Source organism: Dermacentor andersoni, chromosome 5, assembly GCF_023375885.2.
Source record: "Dermacentor andersoni chromosome 5, qqDerAnde1_hic_scaffold, whole genome shotgun sequence".
In the NCBI taxonomy this organism is placed as follows: domain Eukaryota; kingdom Metazoa; phylum Arthropoda; class Arachnida; order Ixodida; family Ixodidae; genus Dermacentor; species Dermacentor andersoni.
In genome coordinates, this window is record NC_092818.1 from 109314971 (window position 1) to 109338080 (window position 23110).

Here is a 23110-nt window from a genome sequence, read left to right on the forward strand (position 1 = left end):
TCCGAAACAGGATGGAACGTGTTTCCTGTAGAGGTGGGCTAATATCAACTTTCTCGAATACGAATAGAATACGAATGATCAAACGCAGACGCGTATATTTACAACTGGAATACTTACTTCAGTATAATTAGGTGCCACGCCCGTGGGCTGGTGTAAAAAGGACAGTTAACTATCAGGGACAAACGATCAATTTTAAACGCAAGATCATTAAATGTCACGTAAAAAACAGCACGAAGAACCTTTGCGCAATTGTTCAGACCTTAGTCGCAAATAAGCTTTCTAAGAAAGAATGACTGCATGCTGTATGACTAGCTTTCCAAAAAAAAAAAGCACTAAATAAACTATCATCAATCTTGATCATCATCATCCGTTTTGCTGTCTCACTTCTGATAACTTGCGATACTTTGTTTAGAAGACGAAGAAGAGTAACCAGACTAATATTCAGTTGTTGCAGAATATTTGGTTACATTAGAGTATTCCGAAATAGCGAATAGTTTCTTTTCGAACACGAATTCGAATATTTAGCGTGTAGTACTCGATTCGTATTCAAAACTTCGAATATTCGCGCATCTCAACATCCCGGCGATTTGCGTTCCGCCAGTGAGTGGAGGAGAGCACACGGGGTCAGCCGCCTCTCTCCCTCAAAGCGATTCGCCTTCCTGGCAGATTGCCGCTGTTTGCATGAATGCGACGCGCTGGCAATGCGATGCGACGCACAAACTTTTGCATTGCTGTAAATGGCGCGCATGCACTCTTGCGATCACGTGAAAGCGTTCCCTGCGCGTGCTACACGGCTACATGAATATCTGCTGACTGACTCACAATGTTTTTTACACGGTGGTGTTGTTTGCGGCGAAATTGAACCAGCCGATCTGTCAAGCATGTGCTTGAAGCGTACTACTTTAATGGCGGATCCGGGATCGGAGGGGTAACCTGGAAGCTCGGTGGGGCTTCCCCCTGCATTCTAGCACGTCTGTGCTGACAAAAGTAAATATAAATAAACGGGAGCGTTGCGCGAGATTCCTTTGGACGTGCTCGCTGTGGCAGCCTCAGCGATTGCAAGAATAAGAGCAAGGCAGTGTATCACGACGTCAGGACACGCGAAGAGGTGGGCGCGCTGCCTTAGCTCTACGTATATACCACGAATGATTACGCCTTAACAGCATCCGTGTACTCGCAGAACGACGAAGGACATGTTTCACTCGTAAGCATGCTGTGACAGGAATGAGAGACAGACACTTGCCTAAAGCTCTCCTCCGAGATACGAGACCGCGACTCGATGCTAGAACTTCCCTTGTCATGTCACGATGTTGTTTGTCAAGCAGAATGTATTTTTTTTTTTTAATGAGGGTTTTTACTTGCCAACAACACGATCCGATTATGAGGCACGCTGTAGCGGGCGACTCCGGATTAATTTCGATCACCGCGGGATCTTTAACGTGCACCTAATGCACGGTACATGAGCGTTTCAGCATTTGCGACCGCTGCGGTCTGGATTGGATCCTGCGACCTCGTGCTTAGCAGCGCAGCGCCGTAGCCACTAAGCAACCACGGCGGGCGTCAAGGAGGATGTTCTGCTATGGGAGGGGGTGTAGTTTTGTGGTAGAAACGCATCCGTGCGTGCTTAAACCGACGTTAATCAACTCACTCTGCGATTGGATGCGTTACCTATAATCGCTGCTATTTCCCGCGCCTGCGCGAGTCTCTTATTTAAATCAATTCCGTTGGCACAGTCACGCGTTAATCTTCGCGCATGTCAGGGCACGCAACGCGCGTGCGTGCTTCAAGTGAATGCGCTGTTTCCCGGCTGCTTTCGTAAACCCACAGAGAAGCGCCCACAAAAACCTAACTACTATAATTGTTGTTTTTCTCTCCGTAATCTACGGCTGACCACTGCGCGTAAACATGCAACTCTCTACATTGCAGCTAGTGTGGCGTAAGGTCTTCTTACAAGCACGTGAAGCGACAATGTAACTGAACAAAAATACAGAAGCAGGTAGGCGGGCACCTTGTGGGAACAAAGAGTATCCAACTGTACAAGCCCTGCTTGAAAGCTCTTTGTAAACGTTTGCTCATCGCTCATCGCGAGACGCCGTCAGGCGGAGCGACTCGCACTGCAAGCTCGGATAAAAGGTACCGGCTATAGCCGGACCCTATAACTACAAAGCGCATACGCCATACCCAAGAAGCGAGACACCGTGCCGCCCAATTCGTCCCGGCCAGTGGCGGCACAACTGTGAGTACGGCGCGTGTAAGGAGTCGCTCGTGCGCTGACTCTGCGGCTTTCGGCGCTTCGAGAACTTATAGTTCCCACGTGCGGCGTTAACCGTGTAATGCGCAGGCTCTTTGAGCATGTGTGCACATTGCCGAAGGCGTATAGAGCGTCTTTATCGCCTCCGCGTTCTGTTACGCGCTCCCTTGGGTATATACACACGATGACGGAGCAAGACAAGTTGTTGGGCACGAGGCTGGTGCTAAATACCACCCTTACACAGACGCTTGCGCTCGTGCTGTTACGTGATGGACCCGGAAGGCGGAACGCTCCGATGAGCACGGAAGCGAAGCCATCGTGTGCGTTAAGACGAGCATACACGCGCGTGCAGTGGGACATTGTGAGGCATCGCCTCCTTCTAGAAACGGCACCGCTCTTGCGAGCCGTCGACCGTCCCTTCTTTGTGTACGGGCCGGCCTAATTGCCCCAGCTGAATGAGCTTCTGCGCGCTTCGGGGAAACCGTTCGGGGTTGGTCGCTCTCTTTGATGACATGGAAAAAGGAAACGCTGCGCTCGCGTACTGTACCTGTGTTGGACTGACCGCATACGCGCGCGCGCTCGGTATTAAGAGTGAGCGCACTTGAGACGTCTGCGTCGTTTTCCGAGCCGCTGGCTTGCGACGTGCCGCCTCGGTATCTGGCCTTCCTATTATTTCACGCCGTCCGTGAACTTTGAACATAGATAACTCATCTCGGATGTAATCTCTTGAGGACTGTGTGTTGCTTATTGTACACAGTGCATCCTCCACGGAGCGCGCTGAAGTGCTCGTTCCGTTAAAGTGTGTTTCTGAGGAGTCAAAGAGCGTTACCCTAGCCGTTGAAAGGCTCTTCCAGTTTCCGTATGGAACGGAAATTGAGCGTGCGAAGTTTTTTTGGAAAGCTTCTTTGGAGTCTCGGGACACGTGCTTGGCTTGCGTTCTTTGTCACTTAACGGACCTGCAATTCCTTGCAAAGAAATAATGGCCCTGTACATAATAACCGACGCAATGGGTCCGGCGTACACAATAACTTACGCGTAGTTTTGGTTGCGCACTTGTGCTGAAGCTGGTCTCTTGAGTACGTTAAGCCGCTTGCGTCAACTAATTTTACAGCTCGTTAATAACTGCGTACATGCGAAGCTGCTATGATGCTATGGTGCTGTGAGCGGTTGCATTCTAATATGATAAGCTAAGTATCATGAGTTCAGTGCTTAGGCTAAATGCTTTCTGTCTGCGAAGAATGCGGTTATTTTATCTGAGCGGCTCTTAACTATATAATACGACCGCACAGTCACTTTGTTTTCCCGCCTTTTTCAGGGCATTTTAATTATGTACGACGTCACAAACATGGACTCGTTCAACCACCTGTCCTACTGGTTCAGGAATATCGAAGAGGTAAGCGCAAAACCCTGTCCTAATTTTTGGTGTTCTATATTTGCTGTGAAGTATGGCTCGCACAGTGCAGCATCGTCGTCACAATTGGTTAATTGTTTCGCCCTGAGGACACGTAGGTGGCTTTCTTTTTTTCAGTGTCATATATTCTTTGTGTCAAACGGAGAGCTGTCCAGGTGCCGTACTACCGCAGAGAAAAAGGTTATGCGCGAGGTTGTTTTAAACGTTTCCAAGAAGGCGTTTCGAAACGTCGTATAGGCCTCCCAGTTCACTTTCGGGTTATCTGTGACTCACCCTAAATAGGAATTATGCATGTGTAGCAATCCTCAGCAGTGTTATATCATGCACTCAAACTCTTTGGAACAACGTTTGCTAGCGCAAGTCGTATCCGAATGTAAGCTGTCGTGCCCTTAATCCTACGTTGGCGCTTGTGTGCTCGGTTCAAACCGAGTCGCACCAAGTCTGATGGAGGGGCGACGCGCAGAATCAATGTTGTACAAGGATGCAGCCCTTAACGAGACACTAGATAGAAAAATTATTTGAGCCGTATTAGTAGCTTAGTCTACTGCAATACAAGAAAGAAAGAAAGAAATGGGGAAGAAGCTTGGTAGTCATAAGACGCAAAAATTAAGAGACTTGTGTCGACGACGCCTTGAAGTTCCCTCACCAGATTGCTGTGACGTGGGCGATTCTTAAGCTGTCCGCTCGGGCACAGTTAATGATTTATCGGTAAAGATCGAACGTGTTGTATTCTGCAAGAGCCAAAGAAAAAAAATTGCGAGCTTCAAGAACGTTTTCAGAGCGACAACTGCCTATAAATACGAAAAAAAAAAGAATACTCGCGACAAAAAAAAAAAAAAAAATACGCTGACGTACCGGAGTTAGATGGTTCGGCGCGAAATTCAAGAAATGCAAGATCGGCTTTTATTTTCTTTTTGACAATAATCAACGTATTACTCCGAAATTAACGAAACTATCGTTCTGGGAGAAAAAGAGGAACTTTATCACCGCTAAATTCACGCAGTGTTCCTGCTTTTATATATAGCGTCCCTTTAACTGCAACACGTCCCGACAGGAATGTCTGCATGAGGACGCAATGTCGGAGGCGCGCCTTCGAGCGGCCGCCAGCCTCGGCGTGGGCGCCGGGACTGATTGCTGTTGATCTTCCGCTCGCGCTTTTCTTTCTCGTCGCGACGCGTGCGAGCAGCCTTTCCTGTGATCTGCACCGCCGCCGCGATAGAGGCTCTGGTCGCGGCTCGCCAATCCTCTTAGCATTACGAGGGTCGATCCGCATTCCGGCTCGTGCGCGAGGCTTATAGTCGCGTTCAGCCCGGGATTTGCTTGACAAACTCCTCCCCGCGCCCCCTACATAGCGGGGGAGGCCCACGTTCGGCGGCACCCGCTGTATTGAAGGCGCTGTCGCCCGAAAGCTGCTTGGTCGCGGCGTTTCTTTGGGCTCGCGGCGCCGGTAAAGAGGATCGAGGACGAACACACTGAAAGGTTGTTCGCAAAGAGGGCAAGTCAGTCGCTCTTGCATCATGGTGCACGTGAAGTCGGGAGAACCCAAACGGTGGCGTCAGGAGCTCGCGCGTCAGTCTAGGGATGTAGCGACTGTGGTTGGTCGAAATCAAAGAATGAAAAAAAAAAAAAACTGTTCGATTATTGCAGATTTCGATTAATTAGGCTGAAGAACGGGAAAGGAAAGCGTTCGGCCACGTCGGCTACCATTATGCTACATCTGCTACATGTAATCGTCGCCTGCTTATAGGCTAGTGACGTTAGCGATGGCGGCATGACGCATACAGACAGGTTTAGCATAAAGCTATACCGCACACCGTCGTCATTGCAACCCTTGCCCTAGCGCTTGCTGTGTAGGCGGAATGCGCAGCCTATGGTATGGAAGGGAGACGCAGCTAACGGTCATCCAAAAAAAGCTGTATCGGGATGGCAACCCTGCTGCGTCGCGAGCTGTCTTGCTTAGTGGCAGATGTATTAAGGGCATTGCAGTGAACTAAATAGGATCTTGGATTGTAGCGCGAAGGGACACGGACACAGACTAGAGGCAGACAGGACGAGCGCTAACTATCAACAAAATTTTTATTGAAACAAAGAACAATATATATACATATATATATATATATATATATATATATATATATATATATATATATATATATATATATGATTGCAAGAAACCGCAGCATAAGAACATGACAAGGTATAAAGACATCAGTTAAACATATCAGGAGGTAGGGAAGTCAAAAAAGGCAACAACAAAAAGACACTAATTCAGATTACCACACGTGTTGTGAAGATACAGAAATTCGTATTCTAACAGAGACAAAGATGCACGGCTAACGCAAGTCTCTCCTAATCTTTTGATGTGGAATGCCTCGATTATTTCTCCTGTGGTTTCGCATTTGTGTCTTGAAAAAATGTTTGTGTTCTTTTAGTCTAATATTAATGCACCTGCCGCTCTGTCCAATGTAAGTTTTCCCGCACTTGAGTGGAATCTGATAAACTATACCAGTGTTACAATTGTGCCCTTATACCCTGGTAACACTGGTATAGTTTACTCAAGTTTACTCAACGGACGGAGCATATATATATATATATATATATATATATGGTGTGAGAGCGCAGAGTGGCCCTCGTGCCCTTGTTTTCTTGCTCAGTTTGCCCTCTGTGTGCCCCCTTTCCCTGTTCTTATCCTCTGCCTCAGAACGCGTCACCCGAAGTGGTCAAAGTCCTGGTCGGGAACAAGTGTGACGCGACGCACGCCCGCCAAGTGGAGAAGGACCGGGGAGAGAAGGTGGGAACCCTCTTCTACCCGATAGTTGCCGGATAAGAGCTCCTCTATAAGTCAGAGTTCAGTCGTCGTGCTTGATGTCCGACAGACGTTCGCGCCGTTTGTAAACATACGGTTTGATGTCGCATAGACCCAGTGCGAAAGTTGAACGCCATCACCTTTGCCTCACTTGTAGATACAACGATCATATATTTTGTTAACATTTCTGTTCTTCTTCTTTTCCCGCCCTCCTCCGTCTAGGGCTTTTCTGTCCCCTATCCCCTTTCATATGCAGAGTAGCATGTTAAGTACGGGCCTGCATAAGTGCGCCGCCCGAATTCTGTGCATTTCAATAACGAGCTACTCTCTCTCTCTCTCTCTTTTGATAATTATAACGCAATTAATCATTACGAATATTGTTCGCATATGTTGTACGTCTCTAAATGGTTGGTACTATGCGTAAGTTGACACTAATGGAAAAACACCAAGTTTACCTAACTGGCGTATTAAACTTTTAAGAAGTGAGAAAAGTTGAGCGTCTTACCTTCAGCGGAAGCTTTGTGCGCCCGAAATAACGCATAAACAAAAGACGGAAGGCGGCGCCACATCGAAATTCTCGCACAAGCACCCCGCGACGTCATGGATGTTCGCATCGCCCTGGCGAGCTGATAACGCTAATCGGCTGATAATATAAGTGACCAGCACGCTGCGTTCAAAACTAAAAGCGCAAGCTTCGAACATCTTGTGTAGGTCTATTGCACAAATAGGGCCGGAATAAACAAAACAATATTATAATATAAAATGACAACACCGCGACATCTTTGACGTCGCGACGAATTCATCAGTATACCGTAACGCCAGAACAATAACAAATTAAGGGAGTTTGGTGCTAAGAATAGGCAGCCTTGTTCCACCAAAGAAATGCTGAGAGGTGGTTGAAATAATTATAGCGTCTAACAATCTAGACTTACTTAGTGTTTATATTTAGTGTTTCTTTATTCTGAACGGCAGTTCGATGATTATCGTATAGCACGTGCAGCGACAGCCACGTGCTGTACGTGGCTGTCGCTGAATGTTGACAATTCACTGAAGGTCGGCTATCCCGAGGGAAAATAACGCGACTGCTTCGTGCGACCCGTGTATACCAGCACCGCGTCACACGGCGGGGCCGGCGCTTTCGAAACTCGGCGTCGAGGAGTCGTTGACACCGGCCGACGCGGATCGATTCGGAGCTAGTTATTGCGTAACTATAACTGTGTACAAAACAACGAGAAGCCCCCCGCATGCACGCGTTGACATCAGTCGGGCGAGGCCAACGCGATATACGGGTGATACCCGTTCGGGGAAGGAAAAAATGTCACGCGCGCGGGGATCGTGTGTTTGCCGTGCTTTTATATACGTGCTCGGCGCACGCGACTGGCATTCCTGCTCGCTGATATAGGGCACGCACGGTTGGCGATAACGAGGAGCACGTCAGAGGGTTCGGGTCACGAAGGTCTCTGGAAAGGACAAAGCGAGAGAAAAGGAACGGAAAGAAAAAAAGAAATGAAAGAAAGGGCGAGTGGAAACGGGCAGTGTATATACGCTTCCAAGTCGATCCTCTATTTCAAGCGCGTGAGGCGAATTGAAAACGATCGAGGTATTTGGTTTTTTTTTTCTTTCGTGTGATAGGACTCGCAGGTATATATAGTCCACATACGTACTGCGAGGCATCGTCGATTGGTGCCACTCCTTAGCCTTGTTCTCGACTTGTCGCAAGTTTTCATTTGCTTTTCTTTCATTCCTTTTCGTTGTTTTCTTGCTTCTTTAAAACTTTTCTTTAGATTCTTCGCAGCAATAACGGCCGAGCCAGGAAAACAAACAAACAAATGATGTGCTTCTGCAGACTGCAGCATTTGCAGTATATTTATATAATCGCAGTACACAGACCCCGATAAACGTGATAAAAGACACACGAAGGCACACGTACGTAGGGTCGCAAGTGAATTGTCCATTAACATTAAATAAACCCGCTTAGGGAATTGACCTGCACAAAGGTACGGACGCTTCGCTGCAGGACACGAGGTGGCAGCCCAACGACGGCGGTGTTGCTGCTTGATGTATGAAGCGTCTCTGCTCCGTATCTATGCGAAGGCCAATAGATGGGGCGACTAGGCACGTTCACGAGGGCTAAGTTTGAGGCTGCGACATGTGCAGACACGTTCAGTTTGTGGGCGCCGCTGTCTCGGTTCGTAGTAAGAACATTTGCTGACTTGGAAGACGGTGTGACGTGGAAACGACTTATTTTGAACTATGTTTCGAGGTTCATTGACGTGTGGCTGTAAATCTAAATTACTAGGGACATTTATTCCATACTGCCCGAAGAAACGATGATGACGAATAGTGTAAAATTGGGGAAAAGGAAGACACTCTATAGGGACAAAACATTTTTTTAGATTGAAAGTACTATGCGGACGCGGTGGAGTCAACGCTAACGCTCGCCACCGTGGAGTTTCGTATGGAAATTACTATAGAGGGAAATTTGGCGCTAGTGTCCACGGGAGCTGCAAGCATGGCGGTGCAGGCAACTAGGAAGTCCAACAGAACTACAGCTGACGCTAAGTTTTCTTTCTTAACAGAGTGACCACGTAAGCAGTGATTTTTTTTTCTCTGCTACGTATCCTCTGCTTGGGCAGCGATGATTGTCTTTTGTGCCTCCTCGGGGCACGCTGCATTGCGGACGACACGAGGGGTCCGCCATAAACGCTTGCGTTGGTTGCGTAGAAGGCCTGGCGCTTTGCAGTTCGCGTCCTAACAAGTGGTAGAGCTTGCGCTACTTACATTGTGCCCATTTCTGGGACCGCTACATCCGTACTTGAAAACACAATCACTTTGCTACATTTAACTTGCGGGTGAGGGGGAAGTCCGGATAAAGTATTATAATCAGCCGCGCCCAGCGACTGGTGTGCCTTACGGCATGAAATGGTTGGATTATCAAATGATGGAACTATTTACTCTCCGTCCAGGGATAGCCTACAGAGCGTTACGGTCTCAGTATTTTATCACCATCAAAGATCTAGTCAGACCTCTTACAGGTACAACCGCCGAACTTTATTGTGTAATCACGACTGACCGTAGATATGTTCGTGAAAATGACCTTGGTCGAACGTGCAGAGCCATTTAAATGCCAATAGAACACCAACTGGAATTTTTTCTAACAGTATGTGTCACTTCTGGCTTTGTCGATTTCATTGTCAGCCTGTTTATAAATAAGAGCTACACTATTACTTGTTTTCCGGCAGGAGCAAAGCAAATATTTCATATTTTGACAAAATGAGGGCCGTCTTTTGGTGACGTGTACCAAAAACTTGAACTTTGTAGGTTCCTTATGTGCCCTGAAAGCAATTACTGAATACTCGCCTTCTCCCACTTTTTATTCGTTATACACGGCATTTAGTTGTTTTCCCGGTGTATTTTCGGTAATCTATGTGGGACACGGTATCCATATTTATTCGAAGTACGAAGCACTGTTATGATTGACGAGCGATAAATGTTTATTCTGTCTAGGTTCATTACAGCCTTTGTAGAAAGTTACCCGTTAAAGCGTTCCAGGCTGTCATAAATATTTCCCAGACTCCTAAAACAACAGCATGAAATACGGACTTGAAATTCCTTGAAAATAGGGATGAAACGAGAACAAGGTAAAAGTGGGAGCCAACATTTCGACAAGTGGACCTTGTTCTCGTTTTTCTCATCGTCTTGAATTTCTATCTCCCGCCTTCCCCGTGTTTTCCATTGCAAATAGGGAGAATTTTAAGCGCAATGCGTTGCGAAACTTTGAGTTTACTGTTTTAAATGTAAATGTTGCGGATAATTACTTTTTCCACGTGTTCTTGTGCATCTTACGAGATTCGTTGTTTGTTTCTCCTGTGTCCTTGGTGAGCTGAACGAGGCATATTGTTTATATCTGCAGGAAAAGTAGGGGTGTGATATGGGTACTGTGTAGGCAATGTTCCAAATGGTTGGTTTAGTGCGCCTTTTCCAGTATAATACGCATGTAAGTGGTCCATATATAACGTTATTAGTCTGTTTTACGAGTGTTGTAAAACTTAGACGGTTGCGCTGGCATAACTACAACTGAGGTCAAATTTTGCGACCACAGGGTGAACAATATTCCAAGTTTTTGTGCGTTGGTAAATGCGCGTTGATCAAATACAGCGTTAAAAAAATTGTGAGCAAGTATTCTAAAGTATCGCACTGCTGTTACTAGCTAGGTTTCCCAATGTCCGAAGAGAACTCTGCGTTTCAGATATTTTAAACTTTGGAGGAATGGGCAGTACGTTAAGTGCAATGTGTGGCGTAGATTTAACGTTTCTGACATATTTAGAAGCGCTACGAATAATTAGTGAACCCTCTTTTTTTTTCTCTTTACTTTTTCATGCGTGATATATTGGTGCGCCTGCTGTCCTCACCGAACCATATTTGGTGACTGTAAGGACTACGTAATGGGTGGTGTATAGGTAAATTTCAGAATATATGAGTAGTTGGGGCTTTCGCAATAAATTACGTATGCAAGCACTCTAGAGTTTTATGAGCGAGTCTAACGAGTGGGAAAGGATTGAGCCTGCTGCTCCGGCAGAACTGTAAACGCCACTAAGACCAAATTTAGCTAAAATTGGTGGTGCGCTATGCAAACTCTGTGCGAAGTTAAATGCGAGTGGATCAAACACAGTCTTTGTACAAAAAAATCGTATTCAAGTGTTAGAGCGTGTGACAGCTATCAGCTATGCTTCACAGTGTCCCGACATAGCTGTAGGTTACAACAGGTTTATATTTCGTGGAAAGGGGAGGGGGGTCATGGTAAGTGCAATGTGCGACAAAATTTTTACGTTCCGGGTCAAGTTGGAAACGTTGCAGAGTATTGAGCCGTCGTTTTATCCCCTCTGTGTTCATGCATCATAAGACGTTCCTGCTTGGTTTCAGTGATGTCCTCGGTAAAAAAGGCACGCTGTTTATATTTGGCGAACATAACGGGCGCGTTATGTTCGCCAGAGGGGGGGGGGGGGTACTTAGAATCGCGAAAAGACGGTAGTTATGGCATTTGCAGTAAATTACGCATGCAAGCTCACCGGAGCTTTATGAAGGTGTTTTACGAAGAAATCAGAATTTATCCCGCTACCCTGGGAGAACTGTTAACTCAACCGATATCAAATCTAGCGGAAAATGAGTGTGTGCGTGGGGGGGGGGGGGGGGGGGGGGGGGACGGACAACGTCATGGTAAAAGCTATGGCCAAGTAACATGTGCGTTGGGGAATTACAAGTTTCAAACGGAAGTCATAGACGAGGAACATTTTTAAAGTATATATGCGACATAATTACAGGAAACTCAGTGAAACAATTATTGCAATTGTCCCAACGGAACAGCTTCGCTGGAAATCGGGTTGTAACTCTCCAAGGTCGCAAGCATCTGCTGTCTTTTCTTTCTTGTTGTGAATATCGCAAGTCATGTATGCACTTATGCTGTCGACTTAAACACCAAGTACAATTCTTTAATTATCAAGATTGTTTGTAGCAAATGTGCAATTTTTACGTGCGCTGTACTGCTGCTATTGTGCGGGATCAAAGACCCCTGTGAGGCACTCATTGCCTTTTGTTCTTGCACCACTTTCAGGTTTTTTTGTGTAGTTGCAATAAATAAATGCGAATTAAAATTATTTTTCGGACCTCCATGGTTCATCATGTGTGATTAATAAATAGGTCTATATCTTTTAAGTATAAAAATAAATGATAGACGCATTCCCTGCCCCCCCCCCTCCCCCTCCGCCATTCGAGAAATAGTTGGTACGCCAATGGGTGGCTTTATGTTCGTCCCTGTATGTCACAATCATCGCCATAAGCGGAATAATGCCTATGCTCACACGTATTCTCTCTCCTATTTACCACCACCACCCCTCTATCTCCACAATTGGCGCAGATGGCGGAGAGCTTCGACATCCCGTTCTACGAGTGCAGCTGCAAGCAGAACGTCAACATCCAGGAGGCCTTCGTCACCCTCGCCAGGAAAATCCGCGAGCAGAGGGAGCAGAGGGTGATCGTCACTCCACTAGTACAGGACCCCCTCTTTTGTTTGCTTTTTAGTATTACTTGTTTCTGCCTTGGTTATTGTGTTTCACCCCTCTCCCTTCGTTAGTGTCCCTTCGCCTGCCTGTGTTTGGTTAGTCTGACGTCCTAATGTAATTTGCTGACGTACGCCACTGCATACTCAGTCTGCCGCGCTATCACCTTGTCTGAGTAATGAAATCAACGTAGGCGGTGATAATCTTATGACGCAGTGACAAACGCGCAGACGTCCAACCCAAATGAGAATTTGTATGGATACGCCAGTCGATTGCGTTGGCTGACGTAGCGTCAAGTGCGTGATGTCAGGCCAGGGACGCGAACTTCTTTCGACACGCGGGCATCTTTCGGGAACTACGTTTTGGAGCGCGGAGGCACCGTGGGCAAGCGCAGGGCGGTTTTCTGAGCGTGGCTCGTACTGAATTCTTATGTTATCGGAAAGGTCGAATATGCCGAGAAGCGCCGGAGACATTTATAAAAGTTTGGAAAGAAAAATGATTTGCAGTGTAACATCGCACAAGTGCCGCAAAACTTTTTTTATAGCATACTATAGTTGAGTCCCGCCGCTGTAGGCCCTATCCCAAACTCTCATTCCCTTTTTCCTGTAGGGAAATAACATGAAATAAGAGTAAGTGAGAGCCACTTTCTACTTAACTGCACTAACGGGCTCAAGCCAATGAAAGATAATATAATAGTTTCTTTCTCTTTAATTATTACCGAAAACGCGAAATTTTGTGGGAAAATGCCAACTGGAAAAATATAGTGTGGGCACGGTACGCTTCCTGAGGGTTGGGTCAGCAGGCACAGAAGATCATCGCCGAGGGCGTTTATTACGATGATGAAATAAATGATGGCTTGATGAGATGACTGGTCAGGAAAACTGTCCCTGAGTTTACATGGTGACAGCTCGGAGTTGATCAACGGTGGCGTCTTCTTGGTAGCCCAGTGGGTGTGGCGTTGGGCTGCTCAGCTCGAGGTCGAGGGGTGGATGTCAGCCGCGGCGATCGCATTCCGATGAGGGCGAAATGATAAAAAAAAGAGAAAAAAGAAAGAAAGAAAAATACGGTCGTAGACTTAGATTTAGGTGCACTTTAAAGAAACCCCATGTGGTCAAAATTAATCCGGAGTCCCCCCTCCCTCCCCTCCGAACTACGGCGTGCCTGATCGAGGTTCTGGCACGGAAAATTCGAGAATTCAATTTTTTTTAGTAAGGTTAGCCGAGACCGCACAGTGTTATCTGCTCCTGCTGAAGAATATATACCCGAGAATGCTTCTTTTGCGGCCACTGTTCCAAGCTATAATGGTGAAGTTCAAGAAATTACAATATATTGTATAGCTGCCTGAGTAGATTTGAAACGAGACAGAACAGTGCTGTTCGATCAACGTCATTTTTTTTTTTCGCGTTCCCGCCAAGTTCTTAGGTATACACTACACGTCAAACGGTTTAGAAACACGGAAGTCGTAAAAGAAAGAAGTAAAGAAGTAATGTCATTGCTGTCAACAATTCTTCTGTGAAACAGCAAAACTCAGACCATACCCTTCTTTGAAGGGATCAGACTGCGTCGAGAATTCTCGCGAAAAAAATATTCTTTCAGCGTCTCCGAGTTCCGAAAACATTTTCCGCCTGCAGGGTTTGTGTATGTGGGAGAGAGATCGACGCCGGCACCTTTATATGCATCATGTTCAACTACTCAATCATATAATAACAATATTAACAACGTGATGAATGGTGATATTTTACGAGGCGCCTCACACAGCAAATCGTTGAAGGATAGCTGTGCAAACTATCACCGACGAAAGCAGGGGGTCGTGCCTCACTGATCGCTCGCTTTGCCTGCAATTTTTCGTACTGCACGGTTTCCTCAGGGGCGCCCGAGTTTTCGCTCGAAAGCGCCGCAACAACTCGCTCCACACGCTTGGAAAAAATACACTCGATGGGCTCGCGTGCTTTGAAGCGCGCACCCGCTATACAAAACTTGCTATAAGCCGCAAGCGCGAAGGCTCAGCCAGGGTGGTCTCGACGTTGCGATAAAATGGGCAGAAACGGCTGGAAAACAAAGGGGGACTGCAGAGCGCGGCAAAGAACAACCGTTAATCGGCAGCCAGAAATTCTCGACCGATTACATGCAACCTATAAGAAAGAAAGCGAGAATGGGCTGAAAGGCTATAAGACCGATCCAACAGATCGCCGCCGCCAGTTTGTGCGCGTGTGTGTGGTGGGTGGGTCTCAATTGTTCCCGACAATGAAGGTGATCGCAACGCCGGCGGGGCTAATCAGTGCGCGGCCTCGGCGACGAACGCGTATAACCAGCTGGTTTCCCGTGGCAGCGCCCTAATGGCTGCGCACCGACAAGAACAATTACCGATCAAAGACGGGGCGTGACGCCGGCAAGCCTTGAGGGCCGAGCGCCTCGGTAGCAATGCCTCGACAGGCGACTTGCGCACTGCCACTAATATTGCTGCTCGGGCATCGGCCGCCTCTGTTGCGGGTATCGAATTTCTCGGTGCCGCCTAGCGCGCGACGCTCGCTCGCTGCCCCCGAGCTGCGAGTGGAACTCGAGGCATGCCGCTCGTCGCGCGCGATGGCGCCTATTACGGGGCGACACCGCGTTCGGCCCTGTCGTACGGTCGCCGTCGCTCCGGGCCAGCGAGCTGTAATTTGTCCTCTGATTGAAAGGCAACACATATTGCTGCCGCCGCTGTAAGCTGCTTTCTCGAGATGCCTGCGCACACAGTACGTCAATGACTGGCGCCGGGCGCGCAATGCATGGCTGCGAGTGCCAGTCGATAGGAAATGCGAGTTACGCGGCAGGCAGGTATTAGGGGCATTAAGGCAACTACGTCAGTTTTTCCTTATTCTTGCGTTATGTTTGGTTTTCGTTTACTCACCTTTCCACGCATGTTGTTCACTGCCGTATGTGCTAGTTTCGTTCTTCTCCTTATATATATATATATATATATATATATATATACGTCCAAGCCAAAACGTCTACACGTATTTATAAGTTTACTTTTTGATCGATTCACTGCAATGGAGTAGCCAGGACAGGGGTTATTCTTACATAATGCTTCATGTGGGAATCATCCCTGTGGAGACAACAGCAGAGGTTTGTGAACTAGCGGGCGATAAAATTCCCCCTTGAAACCAACGCCCGCCAGAAGAACAAAACCCCAGCACCCCGAAATGAAGCCCTGCCTAACCACTGATTCATCGACCTTGTTCCATCACGTTTTCCGTCTTCACGTTTTTGCCGCAGTTACTAATTGAGGCAACACCTAATTATTATTGGAACGCTACTACAGTCGATAGTTATATAAATGCCTGCAAAGTTGACTATTCCGTTGCTTACTGCCATACTGACGGTTATTCGTTCGATAAAACGAGAAGGCGGAAATAAATTTTGATCGAATATTGACTTCGCGTTCCTTCAAAGCTTGCCCCCGTACCACATGCGGCTGTCGCCATTCACCGGTCTTGGGTATGGTTACGAGCGCGGTGGACGCCCTTGTCTATGCTCCACGAGCCAGTTTCGGTTTCGGTAAACCTCGGATGTGGATGCATCATGCTGTGAATGATACATCGGCTCGGGATCGGCCACTACACGCGAGCACAGTCAAAAGAAACACGTGCAGCACTCTCGTTTACTTTCTTTTTTTATTAGTCACGTCATCATTCTTAGCCTTATTGCGACACGGCCGAAGTTTCCCATCGCATCAGACACGGACAGCAAAAAATGGATACTCGCAGAGCTGAATGAAATATACGTTCGGCGATATCATTGTATATTACTGGCGCGCTGGTAAACTATAAAAACACAATGTCACCACATCAGCAAATTTCGCTGTGTCGTGACGTCAAGATAATGTCAGTGATGTCAAGTCAAAGATTTTTGGACTAACTGTAGCGTCAAATAAAATTTATTTCTTAGGCGCTTTCCAACCTTAACACTTTGCTAAGCGTCCTCTTTTTTTTTTTTTTTACTTTCGATAAGCGCAGCTTTTGCAACTTAGAAAATGTGTGGCCCATCTAAAGAGCGCCTTCCCGTATATACGTCATCAAGCAAGTGAAGTGTCGAGTGTCAGTATAGGCGAGGCACGACTTTTCGGTGGGCAATAGCCCGGTGTAGTGCTTCGACACAGGTGCGTGCAGATCGGGTTGCCGGCTTGTATTTGCGCCATCCGATCACGCGACACCCCCGCTTCTCGGTGTTATCGTTCGCTTCGGTGGCGAGGTGTTTATGGAGGTGCGCTCGCATCGGCCTCGCTTGCAGAGGATCTCCCAAAAAGCAGGCGTGACGCTCTTTTTTACGTTCAAGGCGTTTCTGCCCCGGCCCGAAATATCAGTCGGAAAGATTAGGGCTAGAAGAAAACAGTATACTCCTGCAGACGGAGCCGGAGCAAAGCGTAAGCGTGTTCCCGGTCTCTTCGCAAAGCAAACAGGCGCGGAACGAGAGACGAAAAACATTCGTTTTTTTTTTCCACTAAACCAAGAGGTAAGAGAGGGGCACGAAAGAGCGGTTATTTCGTTTCAGGGTCAGTCAACAATGCTGCCACTCCAGGCTGCTGCAGCCACTGTCTACGGTAAATGCCGAAACAGAGGTTTGCTAAGCCGCACCGGCGTCATACGGATTCATTGTAAACACGGAGGCAGTAGAGGCAAGCAATGGACGCATTACCACGTGATCAAATATGGAAGCGCCCATTAGATCGCCGCGAAAAGGGTCAATGTACTGGCTGCGTGAACGGCAGCGTTGTTGAATTATGCAGGAACCTTTATATCTTGATAATTCCAGCAGAATGTATCCCGTACGCAGTTTCACTCTTGTCTGGTGCCCTAACATGGTGAACACCTATATAACAGGGCTTCGTGTTCGTTTGTTTTTTTCGCTAGGAATTCTCTTGGATTAACGTATTATAGTATCTATTGGAACATGTTGGCAGCAAACATATTGCCGGGTTTGTTGACAGCGTTAGTTAGTTGTACGAATGGAAGGATCTATAACGTGAAGCGCATACTTCCAGTTATTCAGCAGTGCGGTATACCAGACGCAGCATACGGTTATTTTCATGTCACTACAAAACATAAACGGCATTGAAGAGAGACACATATGTAGAACTCAGAGCAGTCTCCAAAGGAAACGGAAGTTAGTGTCACGAGAAACGCAAGAAATTATATAAGGCGCCGATGGTCGAGATTGACGTACAGGGACTGCCGGTGCGGAGGGACCCCCCCCGAGAGAAGCGTTTTTATTTTGCTTCCCCAGCGCTTGATGACGCTGAGATTCACACTGTCCTCCTCCTTCTCTCTCGCAGCCGGGCAAGTTCGAAGACAGCGACCGGCTGCAATGGGAGAAAGCCGACCTGAACCAGAACAGGCAGCCGCCGTCGGCGCAGTACCGCTGCAACTGCTGAGTGACGCCCTCCGTGAATTGCAGCCGTTCTTCCCTTGTCGTCATCGTCGCCGCAGCAGCAGCGTCACCGATGCCCGACTTAATTTATTTCCGCATCCCCGCCGCCGCCGCCGCCGCCACCGCCTGCTGCGTTTTCCACTGCGTGCTTCGACACGGACCTTGGACTAAACGCAGGGACACGATGCTGACGCCGAGAGAGGGGAGAGGGCAACACGGAGGATCGGCTTATCACTGCGTCGCCCCCCAAGAAGTGCAACGACGCCCTTTCGGTTCCCACACTGGCGCTATGTGCTACACGCCCCAAGGACTATCCTGGAAAACAGAGAGAGCTCGGGCCGCGGCACCGCGAATGCGCGTTCACATGTGCGCGTTTACGCTTGAATTTTTTTTTTTAGTTCCGTAAGCGTGGAGAAGGCGGTGCACATCGTGCCCCCTGTGTAATATTGACGAGCTTGTTGTAACGAAACTTTGAAGTAAGGGTGTTCGAATGGCCAAATTTCCGTAATACCGGAGAATACTGAACGCGGAACCGAATGTCGAGCTGTGTTCTATCTCTAAATGAAGAGAACAAGACATGGAGTGAAAATACGAAATCGAAAATGTTGTGCTAACAACTATTCTATGTGCCTAGAAGTTGATTCAACTGAGCAGCTTTGAGATGAGCAATAAGTTAAACGTTATAACATTTCCTGGTTGGCACAAGGGAAACTTTGTGACCACTGGACGATATGCATGTTATTATTTTTCCTTTTTTATTGTTATTACGCTCTATAGTCGGCCATAGTCAAATATTTGGAAAAATTGAACATCATAATCTTGAATCGAATGTGCCACGTTTGCAAACATAAGTATTCAATTCGTTTCTGAAATTTCGGATATTTGCGCGCCCTTGCTCTAAAGTGAGAATCACACGGGAGCTTTCTGACGTATTTTCTACGTGCCGCTGGCAAGAGTTTGTTTCACGCCATGACGTCATACGCGCTGCAATCGGAATAAAAAAAGTGTTCCGCGTGGCCGCCGCTATAATTGACAACCAAGTAAGACACAATTAAGTCCTTATTATACAAGAACATACTTATACACGTTAGTGAAAAAAATTACTGATTATAATTACAGTTACTTCACTAAACATGTAATTGGTTACAGTTACCAATTACTTCCCCAAGAAAGTAATTGAGGAAGTACTCAAAAGCAATCGATTACATTTACGTTACTTCCCGCAAAACCTTTTAACAGCGCTGCACAGTCAACGGAAACAGAACGAGCTGGCTTGCAGGCACAATCAATGCGTGCTCTGCAGCCGTTCATACATTGCATGGCTTTACTAACAATTGCTTTTCTAAAGTTTTTCTTTTTTTGTTCATGAAAACATTATCGGCGACCCTGAAAACGCTTGGTGTGCGCGCTGGAAACCTACGGAAATCGTGCGAACAAGACTGTCCTTAGTCGTTATCCGAGTACCCTGTGAAGCGCAGCACTTCGCCTTTGCTCGGCTTTGAAAAAGATGCTCCCGTTTGGGCCAATGAAAACCTGTAACAATCGTCCGTAGGTGATATTCTGGCGTTAAGGTCCTAAGGGGCGGTCGCTATTGAGACATACCAGCACCAGTTCAATTGGTCGGCCAACATCTGGTGGATCGTTATCATGAAAAAAATATTGAGTTCCAGGGATTTCCTGTCTGAATTGGCTAATGCATAACCCCCCCCCACACACACACACACACACACACACGCCTTCAACACGGACACAAACACACCAAGTTTGGGAGCGTCAGAAGTACTACAGATTGATTTTTATTTGTTTATTCGATGGTACTGGAGATGCTGCAAACTTTCGTCGCCGGCCTTTGGGCAACATTTGATTGTCACAAGAAGGGACGGAAATGTCATAAAGTGACAGAGAAGAAAATACGAAAATTTTAGCCCGTACACTCTTGACACGTTAAGACACTTGCTATACAATGCGTACAAAAATGTACAGCATCGTAACGAAGTGTCAAGCAGAAGCACCAGTCACCTGCTCGGTGGACTTTGTATCTTCTGGCAGAAGTACGCGTGCTTCCGAGGGCATGTGCGCATGAAGAGAACTAGACGTCACGTTCTTCCAAACGAAGTCTGCGGTGTGCGTTTCCTCGCTGAACCATCAGATCATGGTTGAAAGGCCTTGGCTGCCTGCTTTAGCCTCTTCCTTTGACGCTTATCCCACGGACAAGTCTCACGGAACGAAGTTGGCCTTGGCGTTGTGCTCGCAAGAAGCGGAATGACAGTTTGCGTTAGGCCGCGTATAACTCCGTAATCATTCGGCGCTCTTCACCTCTGGTCACGTCGAGCCTCCTTTGCGGCACAGCATATGCATCAACGTTGTTTACGTGTTCTCAATAGATCATAATGGACTACACTATAGGCGCGCTGCTGAGTGTCTGCGCATGGTCTCTATCAAGCATTATGATTACAGTGCAGTGGCATTTAGAAGATTAATAGCAGGGGGCGCAAGAAACGAAATAATATAATATGTTCAATATGTAGGCGATTGTATAGACCCAACATGGAAGGCATATGGTTCAGTCGCACTTCAGGATCAATGGCTTCCCTCAGGCAAGACTTATGAATCGAAAGTGTTCACTCCCGAGGCGTCTTCAGTGAATGTCGTTGCTTGCAAGACATTATAAGGTCTTTGGTTCTTCTGCATGTACCCAACCGCAGTGCGCGCTGTTATAGTTTCCTTGACAGCCGAAAGCAAGATTTCCACCGTTAAACTGCGGGTCGGTCAGCTTGGAATTCCTATAGTTACCACCGCGTAGGCAAAGTGGGCGAAAGCGAAGCGATCACGCACAGAATCTTACGACCAAGCAAATGGCATTGCTTTATGGCGTATACGGAATCAAATCAGCAGCGCGCAATAGAGACCCGATTGCAACGAAAAATACAAGAAGGCTGCCTTTAGACCGACACGCTTATTTGTAAGGACTACAACGCCGACGACATGAAGGGTGACGCACACGCCGTTTTGCGCTAACGTCCACCTTCGTTCGGGCACCGTCGGCAATTAGTTTGCCGGCCGAAGAAGAACAGTGGAAGTCTGCAGGCTGGAGCTCAGCTCTGGCAGCGCGTTCGGAGCATAACGCTGCCGCCATCACCGCTTAGCAAGCCCCACAAAAGTAGCTCATAACGTTGCGTTCCCGGCTAAAGTATAAGCATGGCCAAGTTACTCAAACGGCGGAAAGGTCAAAATGGACGGAGGGACCGTTGTCGCTGCTCACGCGAGCTGACAACTCTCACCTGAGCTGACAAGTAATCAACGAGCGACTTGGAGTTCTCGCAAATAACGCTTATAACTGGCCTTGTCGTGATTCCGCAGAATAGTTGTTGTTGAAAACGTTATACTTAACCGGAGGAGGCGCAGCTGTGCCACGCGCGAGATACAACGTGGCGCTGACAATGTGTACCGTAAAGTTTGTTATATACCTGACGTTTTTCGGTGTGGACCACTTCTTGTACAAAGTGTGATACTGCATGTTTGCGTACAATATGTCTGAAAAAAAAATAACAAGAAACGATGTGTTCAGAGAGCCGCGAGCCCATGTTGAAGACTCCAGCGACGGTGTATGGAGCGCATTCGCGGGCACAGGGAATGCGCTGCGGCCGCGATAGTCAAAGATTGTAAATACGTTTACGAATCTGTTTACGATATTTTGTTGACGAAATAGGCGATTCGTGTTTTCCAGGCGCATATTCTGCTTTCTTATGATACTACACGTAAAATAAAACTCAAACCGAACTGAGCTTTCGCTACGCTAAAGGTGTTGCTTTGATATTGTGCCAAGAGCCCGTATGATTAGTCTTTTCCCTATGGCTGTTTCTTAACAACGAGCGTGGACTGGCGAGGAGACAAGGTGACTTTTAAGCCGGGTTGGCGAGCTTTTACGACGGAGGAGCAAAGCTCCGCCTATAGCTCATTACAATTGCTTTGAAGGAACCGTTTTAAATATAGAAGCAGACTAATACTACGGCCTCTTGCGAAACGCGCTGGCCCTGCAAGGCTTTGTACAGTTGTGAATTAAGCGGTAGGGCAACTTCTGTTTACCCCGCTGCATTTGATGGTGTTCACTGTGACACTAAGCACCACTAAGCGGTGGTGTGTTCGCAGGAAGTTTAAAATACCCGTAAAAAGAAAACGGTGCTATTTTGCACTATGTAGGCGCACAGGTTTTTATCTTTTTGTGCTAAAACAAGTAGTGAACCTGCCGTAGTATGCACTGCATGCTGGAAGGTATGACATTGTTAACTGTCAGTTTATAATCGCCCTGTATATTCAAGGCGATCCGTGCATGCAAAAAAAAAAAAGACTTGCCGGATAAAATCTTGACTCTTTATTGCTCCAACGACCATGCACGATGCAAGTACTTGAACATAGCGAAAATGAACTCGCTTTTTCATGTCGTATAAGAATACTGTTGTTCATGCCGGGGCTACTTCCACCCTAGTCGAAAACTAAGAACTTTACTAAATGACTGTACACAATTCTATATCGTGGAAAACTTTGTATTTACCATATGTTTTGTATTTTTGGGGGCATAGAATTTGCATGTTCCACACTTTGTCTGATTACATCAATTTAGTCTTTTTGCCGTAGACCTAGCGAGTAAAATCATTGCTACGGTTGATCCGGGCGTAAAAAGAACTTGGTGACAGCATGTCTTTTTCTTATTTTTTCCCCCTCTGTGTGATTTAGTTATTCTGTTTACAACATTTATTACTGGCTGTACCAGTGAGCTGAAATTTAATGTGATCTCTCCACTGAATAAAGAAATCAATATCTGCAACAATCGATCGATCCACTTTGTATGTGTCACTTCAAGTCGCCGTGTCAAGTGGTCGCAAAATGTCTTCCAGCTGCATTTCATTGTCGGAAAACTGCACCACTGACACCCATGCGTTTGTGGAATACACACCAGTCTCTGAAGATAGGTTACGAGGGCGTCGATATGTTGCGCTGTCGCTTACCTGTCTCCGCCGACATTTCATAGTGCTTAAAGTTTAGCTCTTCCGTCGGAAGAGTTAATGTACTAATTTCCGTTCATCATTCGCGTAAATCGAAATAAGCACTCGCTTTGCCATGTCGAGTCAATTATGCGATGAACGAGAGCTTTGGACACAAGTGAGTGCTTCCGCCCA

At 47.0% G+C, this 23110-nt stretch overlaps 1 protein-coding gene across 2 annotated transcripts in view; it reads left to right on the forward strand.

Annotated features, from left to right (window-relative positions):
• The window catches only part of LOC126531040 (ras-related protein Rab-8A-like), a 120412-nt gene extending 97643 nt beyond the window's left edge, over nt 1-22769 (forward strand). Inside the window, exons 4-7 of one of the 2 annotated variants that reach the window (XM_050178420.2) lie at nt 3567-3644; nt 6364-6453; nt 12383-12514; nt 17839-22769. In XM_050178420.2, the coding sequence (XP_050034377.1) occupies nt 3567-3644; nt 6364-6453; nt 12383-12514; nt 17839-17937 (399 nt within the window). In that variant the 3' untranslated portion in view covers nt 17938-22769. The remainder of the gene's footprint in view (nt 1-3566; nt 3645-6363; nt 6454-12382; nt 12515-17838) is intronic. The other variant, XM_050178421.2, reaches the window with a different exon arrangement.
• The last annotated feature ends 341 nt before the right edge of the window (nt 22770-23110 follow it).